The following is a 25713-nucleotide window of genomic DNA, read 5'->3' as shown; positions in this document are numbered from 1 at the left end:
GTTGAAATTTGAATTTAGTTTTGAGTTGGTAGTCAATACTTAGAGGTTTGAAGGTTTTGTACTTTGAAGGTGAAATGCATTGAACTTATAAAATATAGTATCCTTTAACTGTACTGTTCTTAGCATAGTGTATCAGAGCACTGATATGTCAGTTCTACATAATTGCTCATGTTTCGTGTCTGTAGGATGGAGACTCGTAGCAAAATTGATTGGTATGAAAAGATTCCGAGCTCTTAAATTCCAAAATCAGTCAGTCCCATTAGTAGACACCTGGAATTTTAAAACAGATTTTTCTGCCCATTATCAGACTAATATCTGTGACTCTATCAATACTGTCTAGAGAAGGAGTGAATGTTTACCAGAGCAAGGTGAGTGTTTACCAGACACCTGTCTTTCCCAAATGAGTGTTTGGCACATCTCTGCCAGGTTTTATGCATTAAAAGTGATTAATTAAGTAATTTTAAAACTTAGAGAAAACCATTACAGTGCACTTGTTTATTAGCAGCTGATTTGCCAAAAGCCCTGCCTGGAGAGTGCAGTTTTACATAATGGCTGTTAAGATTCTTTAGAATGCTGTTTCTGGTAGGGGAAAAAAAAAAAGAAGAAGAAGAAAAGGGAAGAAAAACCTCCTATCCCATTTTCTTGCCTAACTCACATGGGAGAAAACTTCTGGAATACTGTGTGTCATACTTGCCTGCAATTATAGTGATACAATCAATTTTATGGGAATAAATCTCTGCTGTCACTCCCAGAGCAGTCCTGGCTGCTCTCTTTGGCATACAATACTTGTGTAATCAGTTCTGTTTGTGCTGATGTGTGGTGGTCAGGACCAGGGGATTGCTCCAAGAGAGAAGTGAGCAAAAAAAAAAGCTTGATTTCCACCTCTACCAATCCCAGCTCTGGTTCACTGTGCACCTGGAGTGTGCCACTGGGTTTCTGGCAAAAGGGAGGAGATACAGGGATAGTGGCTCTGCTAATTTGGAAGGAACAAACATGTCGGGTTGCTCATGAACATGCAGTGTTTGCTTCCAAAGCTTTTTGTTGTCCTCAGCTAATGTTTACATGTGTCATTTCACACTAACCAATGTGTAAACTCAGTGAACTTCAGTCACTTATTCTGGCCACCCTGGTAGTGCCTGGCACATGACTGGTCCTAATTAGGTGTTCAAAAAAGATTTTCACTTAAAACCACTAATGAGAGGGAAGAGCAAGCCAGCATGCATGAAGCGCACATTTGCATTCTATATCTTGCAGATACAGTAAGAAACGTTTGGTGAATTCTCTGATTGGCTCCCAGGATGTGCACCTCTCCTATCGAAAATGGTGCTTTTCTACTCAACATGTCGATTGCCATGGTATTTTTAGAGTGTGAACTGTCAAAAGCTTTTTTCTTCTTCTTTTTCCTTCCCTTCTCTTTGCTCATTAGTTCTGAAGAGCTAGCAAAACTGTGAAAAAGCTGTGTTCTACTTTTTTGTACCTGATTGCCTATTTTCTATGTGCTCACACCTCTATGGCCCTACTGCAAGTAATTAGATTATTCGTAAAGTTATCAAATGAGTGCTTTGTACTTCAGATTTTTTATTTTTAGCAGCAGGCATGGTTTTGTTAGTGGATACCTCAGGTTTTTAGAGCCATAGAACAGTTGTGGGTGGTCAATCTTATATAATATTCTGACATATAGGCATGCTTTTATGGCATGTCTGAGCTTAATACCTTTTCACCTCTGATATATCCCTCCTCACAACAACAGTGCAGCAATCATCTCATGGTTTAGTTTTGCTGGGGCTGCGGAGGAAAGGAAGGTGCCCAGAGGTGAGGAAGCTGTGAGGGTTCTTGTGCTCTGAGGGACAGTGTCTGCTGCAGAAGGCAGAGCCCTTTTGGCTCACGGTGTGTGCTGTGCAGCACTGTGTGGAACTGCCCTCACTGTGTCCAGAGCAGCAATAGATGTTTTCCATTCCTCTCTGTTATTCTGTCACTCTCTTTCACTTTGCAGCATTTTCAGTAGCTGTGCTGCTCTCCCTCCTAAGGTTATGTGTTAAATCTTTTCATGGACTGTTTTGCTTACTGATTTATAATCATTCAACATACTGTGTTTGCATCTCCCATTGGAGTCTCTTTGGTTATGGAATGATGCTCTGTTTGATTAACAGCTGGGAGAGGAAGAAATCAGACATAGAAAAGAATGAGTCCAGCAATGACTGCTGGACACACCTTAAAAACTGAGAATAGGGTTATGCTCTGATAAGCAAATGAGTTTCAATAAAATATTTGCTCTAGACACTCATTTGGTTACATCTCAGGTCTTGATTTATTCTAGAGTGAAGAACTTGCTTTAGAAAGAACCTTATTTTTCAAATGAAAGCTTGTCTTGCAAATTTACCACTACCAACCTACCAGGTCTTGCACTCTTCCACTACGGACCTCACTCGTGGGTGTAACTGAGAGGTGCTGGAGTTGGCATTTGGATTACACTGGTGGTTGTTTTGAGCTCTGGTTGGTTGGCTGGTTTTGCTAACCTGTTTGTTTGTAGTTTTTCATAAGTGATGTGTGTTTCAGCACCATGAGCAAGATCTTTTTCTGTGTTTCCTACCAAATCAGACTGTGGTGGTTCTTGTTTGCTGGACCCATCTTTGTTCCTGGCAAGGGGAAGAAAATAACCACATTTGTATTAAACTCACTGTTAATTTATTTGGTTGGTTGTTCTTGTAGAGTCTTTACAAACTGACATCTGCTCTTAAGGCTGAGCAGGTTTAATGTGGGATATGCATCTGCGTGATAAGCACCTGTTGAGTGAAATTGAAGACAAAATTGTGATGAAATTCCTGGCAAAAAGCTCCCTTTTCTTAATATCTTTGTGGTAGCCCCTAGATGCTGTCTTTTTAAATGCATCCCTTTCATGAGTAGTGTTTCAGAGCACTGCACAGCAAAGTAGTGTCTCCCATCTCTGCTTCTGCTGGTGGACTTCCCTTCATGGGTACTCTGGATGCCTTACACTTCCATTGGTCCAGAAAGGCTTCTCTTTACTTGAAGTTTGTTGATCATCTCTGTCAGCTTCTTTACAGAGAGAGAATGTGAAGTGCTTTTCTCATGTTTTTGCTAAGAGTTGATCACCTTCTCCCCCCACTTACTTTTTCTAAGGTTTGCTTGCATTTTCTCCTTGTAGTATCTTGAGGGCACTATTTATTCATGACACTTAGTTTTTGTGTTTTATTAGAATTTATGCTGAGAATGAGATTGGGATCACAGAAAGTTTTTTTGTGTTAATCAAAAGCAATGATGAAGAAATGTTTACACATAAGGCAACAGCAAAAGTTATATGCATTACATAACAGATATAGAGAATTAAATGTAACTTTTAAAATTCATTTGATGGTATGCAGAAACTAGCAATGGTCTTGCAGCAATGCATTTTGCCTAGAGTTCTTTCTCAGGGAGCATTCATCCTGATGTGTATATTTTTCTCTGTCTGATTAGTAAATATTTGAATGAGTATGAAGAAAACATGACTCAAGCTTCTAAAATCAGCAAAAACTATGAAGAGCTCCTTACACATCTTTCTGGATTCTTGGACATAGACATCAGAGAAAAAGAGAAACCACAAGAACATTTAACATCAAAGGTGATTGTGTAGGCAAATGTTTCTCTACAGTGATTTAACAGAAAAATATTTAGTTGTCACAGAAGTAAAGCAAATAATAGAGATCTTTGTATTTAATTATGGTTTGCAGACAGTGCTATCATTTAAAGACAGATTTTTTTTCCTACTGGGCTAATTTTCAAAGGTGCTGAAGACTAATATGCCTCAGTGAACTCAGTCTGATCTTATCTGCATAAATAATTTATCAGCCTGCAGTTCCCATATACAGTCCTGATTAGAGACTTGGTTAAAAGCTTTCCTTAAAACATTAATGTGGGGGTCAACAGGTGATGTGTAAACTGTAGCACTAGATCTTATCTCTTATTTTGAGCTGACATACCATTAAATACAAACATCTGAAATGGCATGCCCTAAAACAACCTTTTCTGTGTCCTGTAATGAAATGCTGTAAATAACTTTGTGGTGTTTCTGAAACTTAAAAATTTATAATTTCTCTTCAGAATACTTCTGAAGTTCCAAAACCTAAGTTTCCATTTAGGAAAAGAAAGTTGTTTGTATATTCTTTTAACAACTATCAATGCTGCTGAAAGTAATTTTATTCTAATTTTATTAATTTGACTCATCTTCTGTCCACTCTTTGATCTCTATTTTTCTTCACTTTGGAGCACAATAGATATTTGGGGAAATTCTATTTCATTATGTTCATGTCATTGTAAGATTACAGTCTTAATAAATCAAGATTATCTAGGTATGTATCACAGTGAGTGTACGCCCTCATAATATTACATAATATTGCAAGCACATTGTAATTTTAATCGATGCTCTAAAAAAAGTTGTCATGCAAGATGCACTCTTGCATGCTTTAATAATTAATAAGTTAATACCTAGAGCTTTAAAAAACATATTTTCATGTGTTTTAACAAAGTAGTAATAAATCTAGTTGGGAAATCTAATTTGTGCTGAAAGCTTTGCCTTAGGAAACCATAGCAACTAGTTTTTCTGGGGTCTTGGCACATCTATTTAGTTTCTTTTCCACATTATGGTTTTATTTAAGACAGAATTGATCTGTTTTAGTCCTAACAAATGTCTTGCCAGCAGGAATCAGGGTACATTTTTTGCTCACTCTTTGAAGTGCCCACATTCATCTATTGCACTGATTGGAAATAGCATAGTGTACCAAAACAACCCTAGAATCCTCCTGGAAAGGACTCCTTTTTCCAAGGTGTTGGCTGCTCATAACGGCAGCACACCAGGTATTTGGCCCTGTCCTTGAATGTGCTTATAAACATAAATATCTGTTTATAGCTCAAACCTCTGGTGCTTACACAGATTTGAGCATGAATTGCAGCTTTCTTGTTCCAAATGAAAGGCTCACATCTTAAAAAGCCAGGCTGGAATGGTTTGCTTTTCACATGAAGGAGCTGCATGGTCTGCCTTCTAACCTGCCTCATGTCAAGCACAGATATGCAGCAGCAGAAGCTCTCCACCTGTTCAATACATCATAAAGCCTGTGTGGGAGCAGATCTGAATCACATTTAGCTAAGGTGGGGATTTATAGTGAGACTATAATTCTATGATTTTAACTCTCTTTCTACTCTTTTTCTAAAGAAGCAGTGGAGTGCAATTATAAGTCTGACCTAGGGGTCACCAGAAACATTGAGTTTTTATTGGCTTGATTAGGAGAAGGTATAACTGGGATGAATATTTTTAATTTTTAAGAGCTTTCAAGAAGCTACTAATATTTGATTTATTTCTCAAGGTCTCTAACATATGTAAAGAAAATGTGACATTAAAAGACCAGGTTGTTGCTCTTCAAGAAGCTGTGAATGGCCATGAGATGGACTCTAAAGCTAACAGAGAAACTATCATGAGACTAGTTTCAGAAGTGGCCAAGGAGCAGAAAAAGGCAGCAGGATACTACCAAGACATGGAAAAACTTAGTAAGGTACATAATTGCATGGTGTGTATGCTTATCTGGTTTTCAAATGTTTTCTTGAAATTTCAAATTAATTTTCAATAGGAATTGCATGAGAAAACATTATGTTGGTTAGGGTCTTTCCTAAAAATGACATTTTTCTAAGGTTATTTTCAACTTTTTGAAAGTAAGATATGAAGATTAAACAATAACATTTTGTAAAATGCATCTGAGGTAGAGTTGATGGCTTTCAATGCTGTTTGCAAATGTCTGTTTTTGCTTTCTTTGTAGGGTTGTAACCTTTGTGCTTGCACAAACATGTAAATAAATGAATGTGTATATTGTTAATATCTGAGGCACAAGTATGAAGTGGTGAAAAAATGCTTTTTAAAACAATATTTATTTGACACTGCCAGTTTTATGAGAATTTTTAGACTCAGTTTTACAAAAATTCTAATGAAAAATTGAAAGGAATTGATTGGACACTATTCTTTCTCTTAAAGCACTGGCAGGTTAAGTGTTTTGGCTTCCATACACACTAGATTATCTTTTCACTGCCTTATAAATCTGTATTTCATAACCATTGACTCATAGCCCAAAAGTTGTAGCAATAGGATGGCTCTTGCAGGAAAGCAAGAAGTTTCCCTGTTGGGAAGCCTTAGAGGAAATCTGTGCAGCAGGAAGCATGGTCAGATGAGAAATGTAAGTTAAGTTGTAAGTCAAGCATTCCAAATCCACTTAGCTATGATTTGTGAAGGAAAAGGATGTGATTTAAGGATTGAATTGCTCCAGGAGAACTCGCCATTAAGAGTTCATCTATTTCAAAAGATGGATGAACAAAGTGCATTTCTGTAGCAATTTTCCATATTGCTTTGCCCTTTGGGTGGTGTCTGTGGAAAGGAAGCAGTTTAGTGAAGCCAGTATGAAGTTCTTCTGCAGGTGAAACAGTGCAGTTAAAGCTGATGGCCAGAACGTGAGAAAATAAGAGAAGAAACTTAGACTGCCAAATACGTAGCTGAGTTGTGTGTGATTGAGTTTGTAGGAATTTTTAACATAAAGACAATCTGGTACAAGTGAGTTTTCCGAAGTAATACAGCATTTTCCCCACCCCTGACATTCCTCTTTTCCTGAAGAAGAGACACCCACCATACACTTTGAAGGATATAGTGTTCTGATTTGGTTGTAAGCAAAATACTTAGGAGATGAGAAATAGCTGGCAGCCTGCTCTGGAAAAGAAAGAATTTGTGGGGAAGATAAATGTAAGTACCACAAGGGTAATAAATTTTTTTTTACTGCCGAAAATAGTTCTTACCAAGCTGTGTACAATTTTCTAAGACTCAATAGAACTGGGAGAGAGCCTGCATCAAAAATTTAAACAGGTCCTTTTTGAGAACATTTTGTTTTCATGCTTCACTTCAAACACAGGTGTGTGAGGAAGAACAGTGTAGTTTTCTCAGTAAGCCAGAATTAGGAGATGTTTTAAACCAAGATCAGGGCTCCATTTGTGGCTTGTTTTTCAAGTTTGCTCCAACTGCCAAAACATTTACCAAGTTGAGCTATTTTCTGAAAAATATTTTCCTATCGTTATTTTACATGTGCCAAATACATAATTTATTTAACCAATTTTGCAGAAATATCTGTTATTAGTATTGCCTTTCAAAAGCATTGCCTTTGAAAAGCCCCATCTGCACAGAGGCTGCAGATTCCTCCAGTGCAATTTCAGTTTAGCAACTCACATTTGCAGCCGCTGAGTAAATCTGTTGAGAAGGTTTTGTGTTCACAAAAGCATACAAAGAAGTTCAGTGTTGAAAAAGAAAGCAAAAGCAAAAAGTGCTTTAAGTCCTCACGTATTTAGTGTGGGATCCTCTGTTGCCTTGGTGGGTGTCTGGCTTGGTTACAGGAGGGGCACCAGTGGCACAAGTCAGTCTGACTTCACCATGTACCTCATGCTGCACAGTTTAAGCACATGGAAGGAGCTGCATGTGTTGTGACATGTTCCCCTGTCAAGGTGAGAAGCAGGAATCCATACTGCTCCTGTGCCAGAGGACTCATACTTGGCTGTGTGTTTCTGGGCTGTTTCCTGGACTTAATTAATGGAACTGCCTGTAGCTGAATTCACCCAGCAAAGGCTGAGTACAAGTGACTCTGCCTGCGTGTGCCAGCAGCTCTCAGGGCCAAACATTTTGGCCATCTTCAGTACTACAGATGGAGATGGCAGCCCATTTCCCCCAGTTTTCTCTTAAAATTCTCCCTAAGTGTATAGAGACCATCACACTGTTCTGTCAAGATTTGGCAACCACACTGTTCTCTGCCACCCTTCTGAATAATTGCCTGTTTTAGTTGCCAGGTAGTTCTCCACTCCCATTCCTTAGGAATTTTATGAATTCCTTCTCTTGATCAGGTTCTTTTTTTTTTTAATGTCCTAGGAGGCAGTATTCAAAAATTCTTACTAAATAAAATGAAAGCCAGTTAATTACATTTTAAGGTTAATATATGTAAAATATTCTTTGGCTTGTTTAATAATTGAATATTTGTTGCAGTTAGCTGGACTCTATTTGAGGAATATTAACAAGTGAAAAATCATTTTACCTGTTCCCCTCTCAGTCTCACTGCATGACAATATCAAGCAGCAAAGAATAAAAGTCAGTAATTCCTGAAACTAATAAAAGTAAAAAAAAGCAATTCAAGAAGCTGGTTTTTTTCCCCCCTAATCTGTTCTTTTTATTTATTTCTGAATATATTATTCTATTTATTTCTGGATTTATCATGTTTCTGATAGAATATTGCAAGATTTTGCTTTTAGAAATCTGTAAATATTGTGCATACCTTTATTATGGCTGCATTGGATATCAAATTTGCATTTGATGAAAAACAACTTTAAAATCCTGCCCAGATTTCTAGACTGAGAATCAGAATACCTGAACTTTCTTTCCCTATTTCCAGAGAGTGATTACTGATTATGATAATCATACTTAGAGAATTATAACATTCTTTGAGAGTGTCTATAGGTCCTCTAAAATGTCTTATTTACCCTAAGAAAGTTTCTTTTTAATATTTAATAAATTCCTCTATGGTATTTATCTAAGATATAGAAGAGGATGTATATATTCTTCCATATTAATTTAAATACAGCATTGCCACAGATGAACCACAAGAACTAGTTAACTGTTTTGTTCTGTTTCACATCTTTGCTGATGGTTCAACCTGGAAATATTTGTGATTTCCCTCTGAAGTGTTATTTTAAACATTTGTTTTGCAAAGATGTATACTGTACAAATCTTTAAAGAACATACTTGAAATGTAATCAAGCAATTTTAATTAATACAAATACCTCTGCATTTACTACTGATGCAAAATTAACCAAGAAAATACTCTTCAGTATTCAATATTGGCTTATATTGTTATGTTAATGAACAAAATAGATCTAAGTGGTTTCTAATCAATATAAACATATTAAAATAAATCAATTTTATGAAAAGAGTTCATTAAAATATGAAAACCTTATTTAAGAAATTTCACTGAACTTGAGAAACATGGCTACATTTTGAATATACCCAAATACTTAGATTGTAGGAGAGACAGCCAAATGATTTTAGGTTTTTCTTGTCCCCACAGATAAAAACAAGAATGAGTTTCTCAGAACCTGGATTTTTTTTTTTGTTTTGTTTATAAGATGTTAACAAAATACATATTAGAGACAGGTTTCAGCAGGCATCACAGATATTTCCAGATTGAATCATTTGAGAAGACAGGAGATAAGAGCAAAGTAGTTTACAATCCTTATGGTATAACAGTAGTAACTGGAGGTGCAGCCAGTGTAAGAATTGATCTGGATAATACCTGCATTCTTTTAATACCTTATTATTACTTTTAATGTAATGTGGGCTCTTTTTTGTATATGTAGTTGAATTTAGTCTATTGAGAGCATGCTGCTGATTGGGGTGTCAGTATTAGTAGAATCATGGATTGGAAAAGACCTGTAAGTTCATGGAGTCCAACTGTTAACCCAGCACTGCCAAACCCACCACTAAACCATGTCCCTAAGTATCCTGTCTGCATGTCTTTCAGATGCCTCCAGGGGTGGTGATTCCACCAATCTCTGGGTAGCCTGTTCAGTGCTTCATAGCCCTTTTGATGAAGAATATTTTCCTAATATCCATTCTAAACCTCCCCTGCCATAATTCAAGGCCATTTCCTATGTTTTTTAAATGGGAGAAGAAATCGACCCCCACCTGTCTCCAGCCTCCTTTCAGGCAGTTGTAGGGAGTGATAAGGTCTCCCTTGATCCTCCTCCAGTTTAAACAGCCCCAGCTCCTCCAGATCCTCCTCATCACACTTGTGCTCCAGACCCTTCACCAGCTCCATTGCCCTTCTCTGGCAACCAGAGCACCTCAATATCCTTCCTGTAGTGAGGGGCCCAAAACAAACCACAGGACTCAAGGTGTGGCCTCACCAGTCCTGAGTACAGGGGAACAATCCCTGCCCTGCTCCTGCTGGCCACACCATTGCTGATCCAGGCTGGGATGCCATCGGCCTTCTTGGGCACAGCTGGCTCATGTTCAGCTGCTGCTGACCAGCACCCCCAGGTCCTTTTCTGCCAGGCAGTTTCCCAGCCACACTTTGGTGGCTTGTGCTTCTTTATTTTAGACCTTGATATTTTTAATAAACGATGTTTGTTTTCAGATGTTCACAATTTAACAAGATGGTGATTAGGTGAGCTCCCTGGTACTGGCAAGCCATTTTAGCACTGCCTTTCTGAAAGGAAAAATACACACTGCTGAAAACTGTAATTGAAATAAATGACTCTTTATTCTTTGCTGTAATTACTATAATGTAGTTCTGAGCACAGGTGGGAATTTTCTATTAATAGGACTTGTCTAGAATAAAAAAGAGAAATTGGCAAGGAATCAGGCCAACATTTGTTTCTAAAACAATTCTAAAATTACTTCAGAAATGTGTAACAACAAATAATTTCCTAAATGACAGGGGTTGTTTTTATTTATGTTTTTGCATGTTTGCCTTTTCACTGCTGTTAAAAATTTTAGTATTTTTAGTACCATATTTTTATATTTTATTTTCTGAAAGTGCCTTGCAAACTCCTTTGTTTTGGCCACCCTCCCTGCAGATCTACAGAAATGCTCCCAGATTTAACTGCTTGATTGGCAGGCATTCCATTAATACAAATGACATGCTGTGCTCCACTGCAAGCACACACAGACCCTGAGAGACCCTTGAGTAATCACCATATTCATAACTGCTCTAGGAACAGTTCTCTACCTCCAGTGTGCACAGTCTTAGCTCATATCAGTCCACTTACTTACCACTGAGACCTCCGGAAGAATACAATCCCTCTCTGTAAATATTCTGTCCTCTGTAGTAATTTTGTATCATGTGTGGAATAATATTCTTTCCCATTTGTTCTTCCCAAACAGAAAATGCCCTGCGAAATGAAGACCTAGTCTTTGCTGTACTTTTAGTTGGTCTTGCTGCACATATTTTTCTTGTATGTGTAAACACTCTTAATATTGGTATTGTGGGGAAAGGAGAGACACAAATAGCCCTTTATGTTTAGAGGGCTATTTTTCTTTATTTTTTCTGTCATTATTTGTTTTGGTGTCATGGGTCAGGATGCCCAATTCTCTCTGTCTGCTCTGACCTGTTAGGTCAATATTTATATACAGCTGATACAGATACATACGTCTTGGCTATGTTTTATTCTTTCCCCACCAAGCCTTGATTTGCCTGGTCCCACCCTTCTCATTTCTGTGAATAAATAATCTCAGGAATTTTTGTTGCATAAACTTTTGTCAGATAAACTGATCTCAGAGATCACCTCTTTTCACCATATTCAGTGAGTTTGTGTCTGTGGTTTTGGTCAGCTTTGAATTTTCAGGCAGTTGATCATCACTGCAGGTCCCTTCCAACTGAGATATTCTATCCTACCCTTTCCCCTCTCGGCTGTAGTACTTTGGCTTTATTTGTGATCTTTTTCACTGCTTTTCACTGTGATGCATCTTTTTCAGACTATATTGTCTAGATGGAAAAGTAAGATTTCAATAGTTTTACAATAAAAAAAATTGATTTCATTCATCTGAAAATTTTATTTATGTATTCCTCTTTGCAAACCAATGTAAGAGGTTAGGCTTTAGTGTGATTACAGCAGACTTAAGGTCTTCATCAATTTCAGTGGCAGTTCACCTGTGAGACCCTGATGCCAAGCAAATATGAGGAATATGGGTCCTAGTTTCTCTGTCTGCAGTACCTGCTCCTGAGTTATTCCTTAATTTGTGTGTGGAGAGAGTTTATAACTGATTTTAAAAACCTTGTTTAATTTTTCATGCACTTTAGGATCTTGACAGTGCTATAATAAAGAGGCAGAGTTTAGAGATGGAGATCAGAAACCTCCAAGAGAGCCTGGCTGTTAACCAGAGAGCTTTGGACACCTCAAAGCAGGAGCTGCACAATCTGAAGAAATCTTCCAGTGAGTTAGATGCAAGCTTGAAGAGTAGCAGAGAAGAGGCCAGGACTGCTCAGAGATCTTTAGAGGCTTTTAAAGAAGAAATTGCTACCCTGCTCAGCTGTGGATCTGCAATAGTTAAACCTTCTGAGAAGGCCATATTGGAGAGGATCCAAGAAATAAATTGCAAAGAGGAGAATAAAGAAATAGTAAGTCAGCAACTACTGCACTTGCCCAATGTATGTATTTATTCTCTTTGGGTTCTGTTTCATTTTATTCATCTGGTAGAGTGTTGGTTCCTTCTGTTTAGGTTTTGGAATTGCAGAAACCTTTAATTTGTTGTCTATTGATTTAAGGTAATAGGGGAAAAGCATCTATGTTTTGCTAAGCAGGAAGAGTTCAGAAATTAAATTAATAATAGATGATGTTAAGAAGAAAAGACTTGGAATGGTCTTTCACTTACAACATTGAAATTTGGTTTCTGTGCCAGCAGACATCAAAGGTGGCTGTTTGCTTGCCATGATTTAGTAAAACCTGTGAACAAGTATGGATTTGCTGCTACAATGGTGACTTCAAGAACTTACTTCTTCCTCAAAGCAGATATAATTGATGAGTTACCACAGGCAACTTCTTTCCCTCCAGTCCTCAAAACCTGCACCTAAAAATAAAGATGTGTTTTTCCATTTACAGCTAAACATTATTCAGCATCCAAAGGTAAAAGGAAGGCTCTGGCTTGAGGCATTTGGGCTGGTAGTTTGCAAAGGTGTGTTTGTATGTACAGACAGAGAAGGGTCAGCTCAGGAGGAAGGTGAATCAGAATGCAGCCTGACACTGCACTGAAGTTTCTCACTTGCTTGCTTACAGTTTATTAATTTTGTCAGTGAGGACTATTTATATAATTGAAAGTCACATACTAAATCCAAAGCTGCTTTCAGTGAGCCACTGAAAACCAGCTCTAATATTCTTGCCAGATTTTGAAATTCTAGCATCTCCTGCTGATGTGATAGTTTTTAATGACAGCAAATGGTTTTGTATTCTGTCCAAGGTTGGAAATAGTTCTTGAAAATATCCTGTGCATTTTGGTGAAGTATTTAAAAAAACAAACAAACAAAAACCTATGCCATTGGCCTTGTTGCCTACCTAGACACATTGTTGGCTCAGTTTCAGCCAGCTGTTCACCAGCACCCACACATCCTTTTCCACTATGCAGCTTCCCAGCCACTCTGCCCAGCCTGCAGCAATGTTGTGACCCAAGGGCAGGACCTGCACTTGGAACTGGCACTTTGTCTTGTTGAACTTCATACATTGGCATCAGCCCATTGATCCAGCCTGCCCAGATCCCTCTGCAGAGCCTTCCTACCCTCCTGCAGATCCACACTCAGACCCTGTTTTGCGTCACATGTAAAATGGTTGTAATCTGAAATTATCCAGTAGCCACATTAAAAAAAAGCAGGAGGGGGGTTTTTATTTTGCAGGCTGACTGATTAAGCTGAATGAGTCATAAGAATGAAAAGTTATAGAGGTCAGAACTGCAGGATGAAAAATGCAGCCTTGTAAGATGATGGATTAGGCACAGGTGGGTAACAAGGCTGCAGCGTTGTTTTAGGAAATGCCTACCTTGTGGGTTGTCCCTAAGCCAAGGATAATAGTTACACCAGGATGCCTCAGGATAATAAAATGACAGCTTCTGCTCTGCTTCTGTGGTACAGCCCTTCACTTTCTCATGTTTATGGATCTTTGAAGCCTCTGAAACCCCCTCTGCAGCCTGATAAAGGGGCTCTAGGTTTCCAGGCAGCAGCACATCTGGGGGGGGACCACTTACTGAAATTCCTGTTCCTACTGGGTGATGTGAAATGCAAAACAGCATAAAATATGTTTGTGGGTTCTTGCAGATTTATTATTGTTTAGTGTTGCCTACTGCATGAGCATCAGTAATTTCTCAGTGTTTTTAGGCAAGTTGGGGGCAAACTGTTTGTATTTAATTGCAGTTTGAGTTGGAAGCCTTTCAGTGCCATTAAAATGAATGACAGCTCCATGTACTCACTGTTAATTTTATTAACAGAAACCAACAAGACACTTAAAATTAAGAGGCTGCTTGGAGATGAGTGTGTGAACACTGAGTTTCAAATGCACTATGGTTAGCTATGTAACCAAATGACAGTAAGAAGAATACAGAGGGAAACAAGCAATTTGATGTATAGGACTGCCTTTCAGTATTTGGCAGTAGCATAACCAGATACTTTAAAGCATTTAATTTATACATAGTTTACAACTTAATATCCATCACACTATATGCAGGTGTTGTAAGGTTAACAGTGAAGAATTAGAAATTTTTTTCAGAATTGTTCTAGTTGCTTGTTTTGAGATTTTATCCTTTTATCCTTGGGCTCTGGCTAGATTACAGAAATTATTATTGCTAATATTTTTTAAAGCACTATCTCTTGAACACTGCTTAACAGTTACCAGTTGGGAAACACTCCTCTGAGGCTTAATTATCCCTATCTACATTCTCCCCTACATGCTGCATGTATTTTCTAAGTAACTTATATGCTTTTTCTAGTCAACTCCTCCTTTGGCTTATATCAAGGAATGATAGCTGACTGCCCAGGTATTGCTGCTGTGTCCACATCTTTGGAAATTTTCTGTCTGAATTACTTTGTATTGATTTTTTAATACAAAGTAATTGTATTTGACTCATCTTATTTATAGAATGTGCTGCTCATTTCTGGGTGTCTCCACTTCTGCAATTTTTTGCTGGTGGTTACAGATTTTTCTTTTTGACTTTTTAAATGCGTATATTTTAAAGATCAATATTTTGCCCTATTTTTAATAATTTATTGATTTATCTTTCATATCTTTCTAGCATTTCCCACCTAACCCCATATGCTTTGTTGGTTTGCTTACTCCCTAGATGGTATCTCAGCTTGAAACACAATTAGCTAAATTGACTAAAGCTTTGGAAAATCAGACCAGATTGTACCATGAAGCTCTGGAGAGGAGCAGGAAAGCTGAAAAATGTTCTGAGAATTTCCACGATCAACTGAAGCACTTGGAAGAGGAATTATTAACTGGAAACCTGATGCAAGATGGTTTGAAGCTTGAGAAACAAAAAGTAGTTGCACACATTATTTACTTTTGAATGGAAGTCACTAAAGGCAGAAACACAGCTCATTGTATTGCTTTGGTCTACTGGAGCACTGCAAGTAATGTGAAATAGCAAAGTCAGACATGATGTAGGGAGCAATAATACTTTTTCTTTGACCAACAATTGGAAGATGTAGCTAAGCTTTTGAGTCCCAAGTCCATTACTGTGAAACAAAATGAACAAAAAACCCAACCCCCACCCAAAAAAAATACCAAGTAAAAAAAACCCCCAAAACCAAACTACACCCCAAAACCAGCTTAAAAGAAGTCCCTGTCAATACCTCATCAGAAGTCCTTCAGTTATTCTCTGATCTCAGCATTTCTCTCATCTCTCTGTCTTTCTCTAAAACATTATCTGGTCTGCAGTCTCTCAAGATCTTGTCTTTAGTCTTTGATTCTTTTATATTATTAGACAATCATAACTACTAAGTTTTTTTGTCTAATTGTATGAATGAGCACACTGTTATCCTAGAACTCATTCACATACTAAGTAGTTTGACAAATGACATAGTACCTGGAAAGCCAAACACTACAGCTACGAAAAGCAAAGCTGTAGCATGTTTCCAGGCCAGGATTAATGCTTAGAGGAATCAACAGTTTTATGCTATTTGTTTTGCCTTAGACTATGATAAAATAACTTTTTTGAATGAGGCATCCATCACATTGGGAGAAAACCAGACAAAGGAGCGTCTCTTTCTGCTCTGCTTCCTCTGTGAATAACATGTGGGCCTAGATTCTTAAATTATTCTCTACATTTTGCTGCAATGAAGAGACCTTTTTTGTGATTTTTTTTTTCTGCCAATGAATAACTGCAGTGCCTTCCTCTTCTGCTGCTGTTTTTAATTTTTTGAATCAGAAATATAATGAAACAAAAAGATATTCTTGCTAATGAACAAATGTTGAAACTGGTTTATTGGTTTTTTTCCCCTTTTTATTTATTTTGTTGATTCTTTGCAAATATAATGGTTTGCACCAGAAATAAGAGGAAACAAAGTGAAACAGTTCCTAGTAAGAAGGAGGGTTTTGGATTTTGCAAGAGAAGCTAATTGAGAGCAAGAGACTAAAGCAATTTTTAAAGAGCTGGTAGGGCAGGACAAAAGAAGGAAAAACTGGATTGAATACTATTTGATATCTGTATGTGTTCACATCAGTAAACCAGATGGAGATGCAATTAAAATAACCTTAAAAGCAATTTGTAAACCAGTAACTTACCTCAAACCTTGCTGTTCCAAAGAAGGGCTGAAGGCTGACTGTGCTAACATTCCTGCATCTCCTCAGACTACATCGTATGTCATTCATGGCATCCCTGGTGCCAGTTCCCTCTGTTTGATAGCTCACAGCACGGGGCAATCCCAGCCCTTGCTGTATTAATTAGGACACAGCTGCCCATTCTGACTTCTCCTTGCCAATGCACAGCTGTGTAAAACGACAGAGCTCCAGACAGGAGCTGGAGTCAGAAGCAGGGACCTACCTATTGCTGCAGAGAAGCAAACCCCATTTTTTCATGCTAAGAAGATAAATACAGTAGATCTAGGGATTTATGGACAAAGTAAGTGTTGACTAAAAAAAGGACATATGGAGAATTTGCAGTTGTGTCAGGAATGTGCCCAATTACACCCTTTCAGTACATTATTTCTTGTAGTGTACTTTTACATATTGTTGGCTGCTGCTATAGTGGAGGTTGTTTTTAAATTGTACTTCTTCATAACCTTTAATGAAATTTTATTATTCTTCTGCCCACTTTCCCACATCTTAGTATCTGAAATTTCTGGAGCAACTTAATGAGAAGATGAAGCTGGACAGTCTAGCAGCAGAGGTTGGATTTGATATGGCTATGGATGTGATTCTGGCCCGGGTAGAGCAGTTGGTGAAACTGGAAGGGGATGCAGTGGTTGAGAACAAGACTGTGGCATACAGCCTCAGAAGAAAGGTATGCAAAAAAGACATACCATTCAAAAATAAACATATGGCTGTGTTTCTGTAGTGGCTTGCTAAAGGCAGCAGACTGTATATGTGCAAAGAATTTCAAAGATATCCATGACATAAAAAGAAGATAGTGAATGTTTGCAAACAGCAAAAAGACTGCATATTGAAATAACTAAACCCACCAGTCAGTTGAACACGATACTGCTTTTCACAACTTCTTAAGAAAAAACAATGAAGTTATGGGTGTTTATATCTGTATATTTGTCTACTTTTTAATACACATTTATAATTCTGTAAACAACTGCCAGTAATGTAAAAGGATCTGCCAAGGAGGGAAGCACATTACACAAACTCCTCTAGAAACTAGTAGGGTTTTAGTTGTACTTCACCAAGAATTGCAACGTTTCCAACAAGAACTGTTCCTTCATTCAGTTGTTCCTACAGGAACAAGTCTGTTCAAATTTGGTCAAACAACCCTCTGTCATCCTGTTATGACATAGGGAAATCTTTTGGGTTTAGGCTTGTCAGACTGGTATAGATCTGGGAATTGGGTCTGTGTGAGGTTTAAGACAACAGAGAAGCACAATGAATTGGTAATACAAGGAGTATCAAGTTAGGATATATATGCTGATATTTCTTCACAAAGTTTTCAAGAGAGGAAAAGGAGTTCAGGTTATAAATGCAACATGAGGATTAAATTTGCGATTATGTAGTACATCTTTCACATTTATTTTTTCAAATGTCCCTGTGTTTGGAAATCAAGTTGAAGGCCCAGAAAGAAAAACTTGAAAACAAAGAGTTGCACATGAACCTTCTGCGGCAGAAAATAACCCAGCTGGAAGAAGAGAAGCAAGTAAGGGCTGCCTTAGCTGTGGAAAGGGATGAGGCCAATCTTGCTGTCAAAAAGTTACATAAGATGATAGAGAGGCTACAGAAGCAGCTTGATCTGGCAAGGGAAACAAATACTGATCTCAAAGCCAAGCTGTCTGAAACCAGTGAACTTAAGGTGAGTTAAAAGATTAAATTTGTACTACTATCAATTTTTCTATTCCACTTGGATACAGCTGGACTTAATTTAAAATAAATGTATTCATGGAGAACTGCTCAAATCTAGGCAAAAACAAACATAATACTACAATATTTTGAATATTTTACAATTTGTCTTGATATACTAAGTAGCATCTGCAAAGCACAATGTAAATTTTTTGGCTATTTTTACCAGCAAAATATTTGACAAGTCTTTTTAGTACTCTTTTGCCAGGGAAGAGAGTGAACCTTCACTGTGGATTTTCTTTTCTGTCCAGATACCTCTTTTCACAAAACCTGTGGAGAATTAATTCCTGTCTTTGAAGGAAAAATCTTTTTGTTAATTGTGTTGAAATAGGCCTGTCTCCTTAAATAACTTTTTAGCTCACATGTACATGTGATGATTCAATGAAGAACCCAAAAGAAACCACACTAAAGTGCTCCTGATATTTTTATTGTTTGCTCAAGTTAGAAGAAAAAGTATGACAAATTTAATGCTTCCTTTTCTTATTGCAGATCAAAACTTTGGAGCAGAACAGAACAATAGAGGAACTCAGTAAGTCTCAAGAGAAATTGGAAAGAATGAAAGAAAAAGCTGAGAAACAACTTAGATCTGCCAAATCAGAACTACTTTTAAAGGAGCGTAAAGCTACTGAAGATAAAGAAAAAACCAAAAATATGTTAGAAACAGTTACTAGTGAGATGAAAGTGCTTAAAACAACCCTTGCAGAACTAGCAAAAAGAGAGAGACAGGTAGGTGTATAGATATTTGACAAGTGCTAGGTGTCACTTAGAGCGTAGGAAAATGGTATAGGTGGAGCAGCTGTCCAGCTGTGCTTTAAACTGTTCCAAACATTATCAAACAAGGACATTTCAGCTCACACTTGTGAGCAACACTAACAGTTGTGATTGCAAAGATATTCTGCAAGTTAAGTTTTGCAAGAGAATAATAAATACAGGCATTATTTTCTTTGCTCATCACAAAATATTACATTACCTTTTAGGGAAGTGTTAAACTGTTGTAAAATCTTAAGGTATGTCTTTTTCCAAATATCTTAGGTTTGAAACTTACCAACTTCTCATCTGTTTCCTTCTGTTTCTCACACATCCATCCCTTGCACTTTCTCCTTGCCAGTTGTAAGAGGTTCAACAAGACTAAGTGATAGGATGAAAGGAAGCAGCCTCAAGCTGTGCGGGGTGGGAGGGAGTTTAGACTGGATATTAGACAAAATTTATTCACTGAAAGCGTAGTCAGGCATTGGAACAAGCTGCCCAGGATTGAGTCACCATCCTAAAGGTGTTTAAAAGACACCTAGACATGGTTTAGTGATGGACTTGGCAATGCAGCTTAGGAGTTGGATTTGATAGTTTTAAAGGCCCTTTCCAACCTATATGATGCAAGAAGCCTGTGTTACTGTGTATAGGCCACAAATTCAAAGAATGTTGGAGAATACAAGAAACACCCCTCTCTCCCTAAAACTTTATTAGATTTCCCAGCTAAAAATTTTATGGCACGTATTGGCCTTAACAATTACTCTGGATGAAATTTAAGAATGCTATTTCAGAAAATTAGTCTAGAAAAATATTTTTTTATTTATGTGGAGAGACAACCAATAACCTGGGAATCTTTTTTTTTTTCCCCCTGGAAGTCTTTGATGATGCTTTGTTTTATAACAAAGGTTAGAAATTTGAAAGGAAGATTTAATTTCTTCATACATCTCATGAGGAAACAAAGCATCTGACACAGGGAAGAAGATATTAATTATATGCAGGAAAATATTCCATGGAGTCAAACATTGAGTATTTTGCTAAAAGTATAGATACAAATGTTGACTTTTTACCGTCTGAGTCCATGGGGTTTCAAACCATTTGAATATTGTTGGAATATTCTTTGGACTTTTCTTTTTGCTCTCTTTCTGTTGGAATAAGATCCCTTCTACTTTCTTGTAGTTACAGTGTGAAAATAAAATATAGTGTCTGCTTTTTACTTCCTCAAATCCCAATATCTTGGGTGAATGCTCTAAGTTGCATTAATTTCCTGTTTTTTACTTCTAATAATTTTTTACTCACTGAAAGGAAGGTGTAAAGAAAATTTAGCAGGATTGTTGTTATCTGCACCATACCTTTGTGTTTGAGTCTTTAGTGATGTTTATCCTTTCTTATTTGTCTCCTTCATCCAAAGGCCGGATCTTTGCAGAGAGCTGCCTTATCTTTCAATGTAAAGTCTGTATGGAAACAAATCCCAGCTTTGCTGCCTCCTTATCCTGTCTGTCATCCAGATGTTTTAAAAAAAGTCTTTAGCTTCTGCTAAATACTACTTGCCTAGCACACTGCCAGATCCCTGCATCAGTGACCTCCTGAAATAGTGTAGAATGTAATATATGGGAACTTTGGGGTTTTGGTGTAATGTTGTTCCAACATTTCATCCAAGATATCTCACTGCCTTGGTAATACAGATAGCGGGGACTGAATTCTCAAATCACAGAATCAAGGAATGGGTTAGATTGGAACGGCCCCTAAAGATGATCTAGTTCCAACACACCTCCCACGGGTAGGGAAACCCCCCACTAGACCAGACTGTGCAAAACCCCATTCACCCGGACCTTGAACACTTCCAGGGATGGAACAGCACAAGTTCCCTGAGCAAAGCTGTTCCTGTGTCTCACTACCCTCCCAGTAAAGAACTTCTTCCTAACATCTAATCTGAATGTCTCCTCTTTTAGTTTAAAACCCTTCTCCCTTTTCCTACCCCTATATGCTTGTGTAAGGTGTTGCTCTCTCTCTCTCTCTCTCGCTCTCTCTTTTTTTTTATTTTTCAGGCTGCCCTTTAAGTCCTGGAAGGCTGTTAAAAGGTCTCCCTGGAGCCTTCTCTTCTCCAGGCTGAACAACCCCAGCTCTCTCAGCCTGACTTCATAGAAGGAGAGTTCTTCAGCCCTCTGATCGTCTCTGTAGCTCTCCTTGGGAACTGTTCTAACAGGTCCATGTCAGACCTCAGCTGTGTTCTGTATTGATTTCCATATTTGTGTTTCTGAATCGATGGCAGCTCCTCAGGGTTTGAAACAAACAAAATGCCTTTGGCAAAGTCTTGGAAACTGAGACCTGGTTTTCAGGAAAGCAAACCCCTTTCCTCACAGACTTAACTGCTTCAGAATTCTGCACAGTGTTCTTGGGGTTGGAGACATTTCAGGACTGTCTATCTTCTCCTTATCCTTAGCCCTTGGTATGACTGGTGGAGTGAGGATGCTGTCACATCAGAACATGAGTCCAGTTTCTCAATGGTTCTGATGATTTTGTGGCATTTTGGGTCTCTTTCATGCTTGGAAATGGGGATCTTGGCATTCAAATAGAAAGCAGAAAAAGCATATTTCCTCAAATAGTAACATTTTCCTCTTTTATATGTTGATGATAAGGAGTATTAAGGCATTTGTCATTTTGGCTGTGTAATTTATCGTCTGTTCAAGAGGCCTTGAAGTTTGACTGATAATGATACATATCCTGAGTTGAGAAGAGTAAATCAGCGGTGATGACAGCTACTTGTGGATGTCTATTCATTTGGAACTTCAGAGAGAAAGCTGGTGTCTTTAATTAATTACTTTAGCAAATACTATTCCTATGACATTTTCAGCAGCTATGCACAGAAGAAAAACAAGCATTTTCTTAATCTGCGTCTTAAATTTGGGCAGTATCCGGATTCAAATCAAAGTCAGACTGCAGGATGTGCCAAAAACTTCATCTTTCTTCTAACTTCCTCCTTTCTTTTTTCTCAAGAAAGTGCAGGGTAGAGGGGAGAGGTGGCAGATGGTGGTCAAGGACAAGCAACAACCTCTGCTCTGGGAAGTGCCCACCAGAGTTTCCAGTTTGTATAATTTTTGGTCATCTGGGTCAAGTAAAAGTGTGCTTTCCTCAGTTTTTGGAGTTGAGTCAGCAGGGAAGATATGCTTGTGAAAAATACTGAAGAAACACTTGAAAACTGTTTTGTGTTTGAGATACTTGACATCTCAGCTGTTTGTTGTTTTGTGATTTGATGTATATCCCAAAGGGCTGTTTCTGTCCTTTTCTGCTCTCTGTATTGAGCAACAGCTGAAATGCCTATATTAGCACTGACAACACAAGTGCTTGTGTTTGTATGTATGGCCATATGTACATGTTTTCCTTGACATCTCCCTAGCTTCCTATTTGATTTATTCCTTTCTGTTTGCTCTCGCAGCTGGCAGATTTCCGAGAGGTGGTCTCGCGGATGCTGGGCCTTGACATTGCCAGCCTGGCTCTTCCTGACTATGAAATCATTTCACGCCTTGAAGGGCTGATTCACTCCCATCAGCACCTCTTCTTCCCCTGTGTCTGCCTCAAAGACATGGCAAGGACCCCAGAGGAGCAGCAAAGAAACATCCAGCTTCTTCACTGAACGGAGATGGAACCAAGTAAAATTTTCTGTTTGCTTCCTTACCTGCTGGACCTCCACAAGAAACAGATCCCTATTTCTGCTTCCTATTCTTGACAACCATCTAGGGCTGATTTTTTAGAACTTCAACAGAGAGACTGGTTGGAATGGGTAGAGTCAAGCCAGCAGCCTGGAGATGGCAAACAGAAAATCCTGGGTAGCTTAATACTTCAGTTATGAAATTGGTAGGCAACACATCAGCAATGCCCTCAATGCCCCTTTCAGTGCAGAGGCAGTGAAGTGATGGGTCACCCCAGGTCAGCTCACAGTTTTGAGAAGTTACTGGATACCTGCTTCAGTGGCATTCCTTGTGTTTTACCTCTAGGTGACAAGGATGAAATCAAGTAGGGGTTGTTCTTCTGCTGTTCTTCTTGCCACCTGGGACATCTCTGCATTTTTACACATGAGGGCTTCAACACAATTGTCTGCAAGTTAGAGGATTATCTCAATTTTGGAACAAGATGGGTTGTTTTTTTTTTCTGTTGGCTTCTTTTGTCTGCTTGTATGGCAAAACAAAAAATTTCATTTTTGCAGCAAAGGCTTTCTCACAGGGTCCTGTCATTTGCCTCATATAAATATATTTGGTAAAATTGAGTGTTGGCCTTGGTCATGATGTCTTGAAAAGTTTGCTTCCAGCTGCTGTATTCCTTGGGCAATTAATCCGCATGGCAATTCTTCTGAGTTAATGAAAAATTATTTTAGAATTCTTGTTCACTACAGAAAATAGCTGAGTGTTTATTTTCAGAGAAGTGATGATGAGGTGTACAAAACTACCTCTTAATCATAAAAACCGCTTTCTGAGTGTTGTTAAACTTCATGTTTTTTAAAAAGAAATATGGACAATAAATCTGTTTTAATAGCACATTCAAACTTGATTCTGTGGTTTTAGTCGTCTCTTCCCATTATAGGTTTTGTATGGTTGTGTAGAACAGTAAAGATGACTTACTTATTTTTGTCTTGACCACTTGTGGGCTTTCTACAGTATCTCAGTGAATGATGACCCACTCAGTAAAACTGAACACACTATTTTAAGAAAAATGACACTTTTTCAAGTAAGAGTGGTAATTTGGGTATCTGGCTGGGGACTCAAACCATGTTTTTATTTCTTTGGCTTCTGAAGAATTGTTTCTCATTGACTTGCTGTAAAATAAAGAAATAAACACTCAAGCTTTTGTAAAATCAGTCATTTGAGAAGACAGAAATAAAATTTGCATAAATTCTTATGCTCCTGTGGCTAACTGGATTGAAATCAATTAAATTTTTTGTTTTGTAATGTAACATTGCTTTGGGGGGAATGACTTCAAATGGAAAGAGAGCAGGTTTAGATTAGATATGAGAAAAATTTTTTTCTTTTTTGGTGTGGGTAGTGAGGCACAGGTTGGACAGAGAAGTTGTAGATACTCCATCCCTGGAAGTGTTCAAGGCTGGATGAAATGTAATTTTTAGGCGTGATATGTTGATTGGGGATTTAGAGGCTGTAAAAGGAGGCAATGATTTTCTAATTCTTTGTGAGATAATAGAAGTAGTTTCACTTTGTGTTTTGTTGGTTTTATTGGCACTTCTTTTTGATTTATTACTAAATAACAAACCCCACTTTCTTCATCCACATTAATAAATATCATACAAAACTTGATTAACTGTATTTTGAAAGTTAAGTAAATTACATTACAAATTCAGGTCCACTCAGCCTAGATAATACATTCATAACATTAAGAAATAGTCTCTGAGAGTGACAAATATAAAGTAAGGTTGCATTGTAAAATGACTTCCTGATGTCTGCAATGAGACTTGAAGGCTCCTGTCAGGCCCATGAGCCTCGTCCCCTGCCACCCTGTGACCAGCCCTGGCACCAGCAGTGGAGTTCCAGCCCCACAGAAACCACCAGCACGGGTCTCTAAATTATTTCAAAGGAGGCAGATTTTCACATGAAGTTCACAGCAATGCTTGATTAGCGGTTTGTGTGTTAAGCCAGAAGAAGGAATAAAGGTTTTCTAATGCCTTTTATTTTTTTTTTTAGCCCAGCAGATCTGTATTTTCTGAAGTATTAATGCTCACCATGTTCAAAAAGGACTATGACCTATTCCTAATAATTATAAATTACTATATTCCTAATATTAGTATTAGGAATACTAATATTCCCTGTATTTGCTTCACTTTTGGAAGAGCACTGATATATTTCTCCATTTAGCTAAAGAAAAATAAATAAATAAATAAGAAGCAATTTGATTCGCACAAAGTTCAAGTGATTTTTTGACCTATATAATTTAAGTAAGCCCTGGAAAAAACTGACATTGAATTTTTTTTTAAGACTTGTTCCATACAGCATTGAAGGAAGTCTTTCTTGGGAGAAAATTAGAAGAGGCTTATGAATGTTTTGAACATTTGTTTCAAATGTTTTTTTTTTTATCCAAGGTGCATACATCACAAGACAGGAGTTGCAAGTGTCTATTAATGTTGTGTCAGCAGACACCCTCTTCCCATAGGTTATTTTTACTAGGTTTGTCTGTATTAAAAAGGTGTGGGATTAAGAGTTTACTATCTTATCATAATTACTCTTTTATTGTGGTAAAGTGTATCAAATTCTTGATTTATCAACAGAATGCATTCCAAAATAGAAGAAATGTATGTTAACTCACAGATCAGTATAGCTATAGAACTACATTTTTTTTCCTCCAAATAACAGCTGAACTAACTTCAATGATGACAACTTTACTAAGTGTCAAGGCAAAACTCAACAAATTAAAATGTTGCAATTGTAGATATTAAAGTGAAATTATTTACATGCCATAAACACTGTAAAAATAAAATCACAAAGTGGATAGAAAAATGGGTGTTAGAGTGTTATAAGTGTTTTAAAGTACATGGAACTGAAGTTTTGCCTATGCATCTTATGATTGATAATACACTATTTGTAACACAGCTGAACCATGCATCAGAATATCAATGTAGTAGAACCATTGTTCCTCAAAGAAATTAAGCGCAAAAGTATTCAAGTACTTGCTAAATTGGAATTAAGATGCATCAAGACAGATCACATTAAATTACTCTTTGAGCTCTGTTGCTCTGTAGTTTATTATTACAGTATAAAGCAGTTTGCTTGCTTTTTCACATTTTCAGTGGATGTATGCATCATGCACAATTTCCTACAGCTGTTCTGGTACTGGATTATTTTGCACATTATGATGGCGAGGGAGGAGGGAAATATG

The 25713-nt window shown here is 37.7% G+C and overlaps 1 protein-coding gene across 1 annotated transcript in view; it reads left to right on the top strand.

The window, feature by feature from the left end:
• Nucleotides 1-23644, top strand: part of CCDC170 (coiled-coil domain containing 170) — a 33978-nt gene extending 10334 nt beyond the window's left edge. The window contains exons 5-12 of the mRNA XM_039707772.1: nucleotides 3475-3619; nucleotides 5358-5543; nucleotides 11862-12179; nucleotides 14882-15082; nucleotides 16871-17044; nucleotides 17804-18046; nucleotides 18583-18819; nucleotides 22274-23644. Coding sequence (XP_039563706.1) covers nucleotides 3475-3619; nucleotides 5358-5543; nucleotides 11862-12179; nucleotides 14882-15082; nucleotides 16871-17044; nucleotides 17804-18046; nucleotides 18583-18819; nucleotides 22274-22471 — 1702 coding nt within the window. The 3' untranslated portion in view covers nucleotides 22472-23644. The remainder of the gene's footprint in view (nucleotides 1-3474; nucleotides 3620-5357; nucleotides 5544-11861; nucleotides 12180-14881; nucleotides 15083-16870; nucleotides 17045-17803; nucleotides 18047-18582; nucleotides 18820-22273) is intronic.
• Nucleotides 23645-25713: the final 2069 nt, after the last annotated feature.

Source organism: Passer montanus, unplaced genomic scaffold (assembly GCF_014805655.1).
Source record: "Passer montanus isolate IOZ18808 unplaced genomic scaffold, ASM1480565v1 scaffold2, whole genome shotgun sequence".
Taxonomy (NCBI): Eukaryota; Metazoa; Chordata; class Aves; order Passeriformes; family Passeridae; genus Passer; species Passer montanus.
Note: the sequence above shows the minus strand (reverse complement) of the source record. Positions and strands in the feature narration are given on the sequence as shown.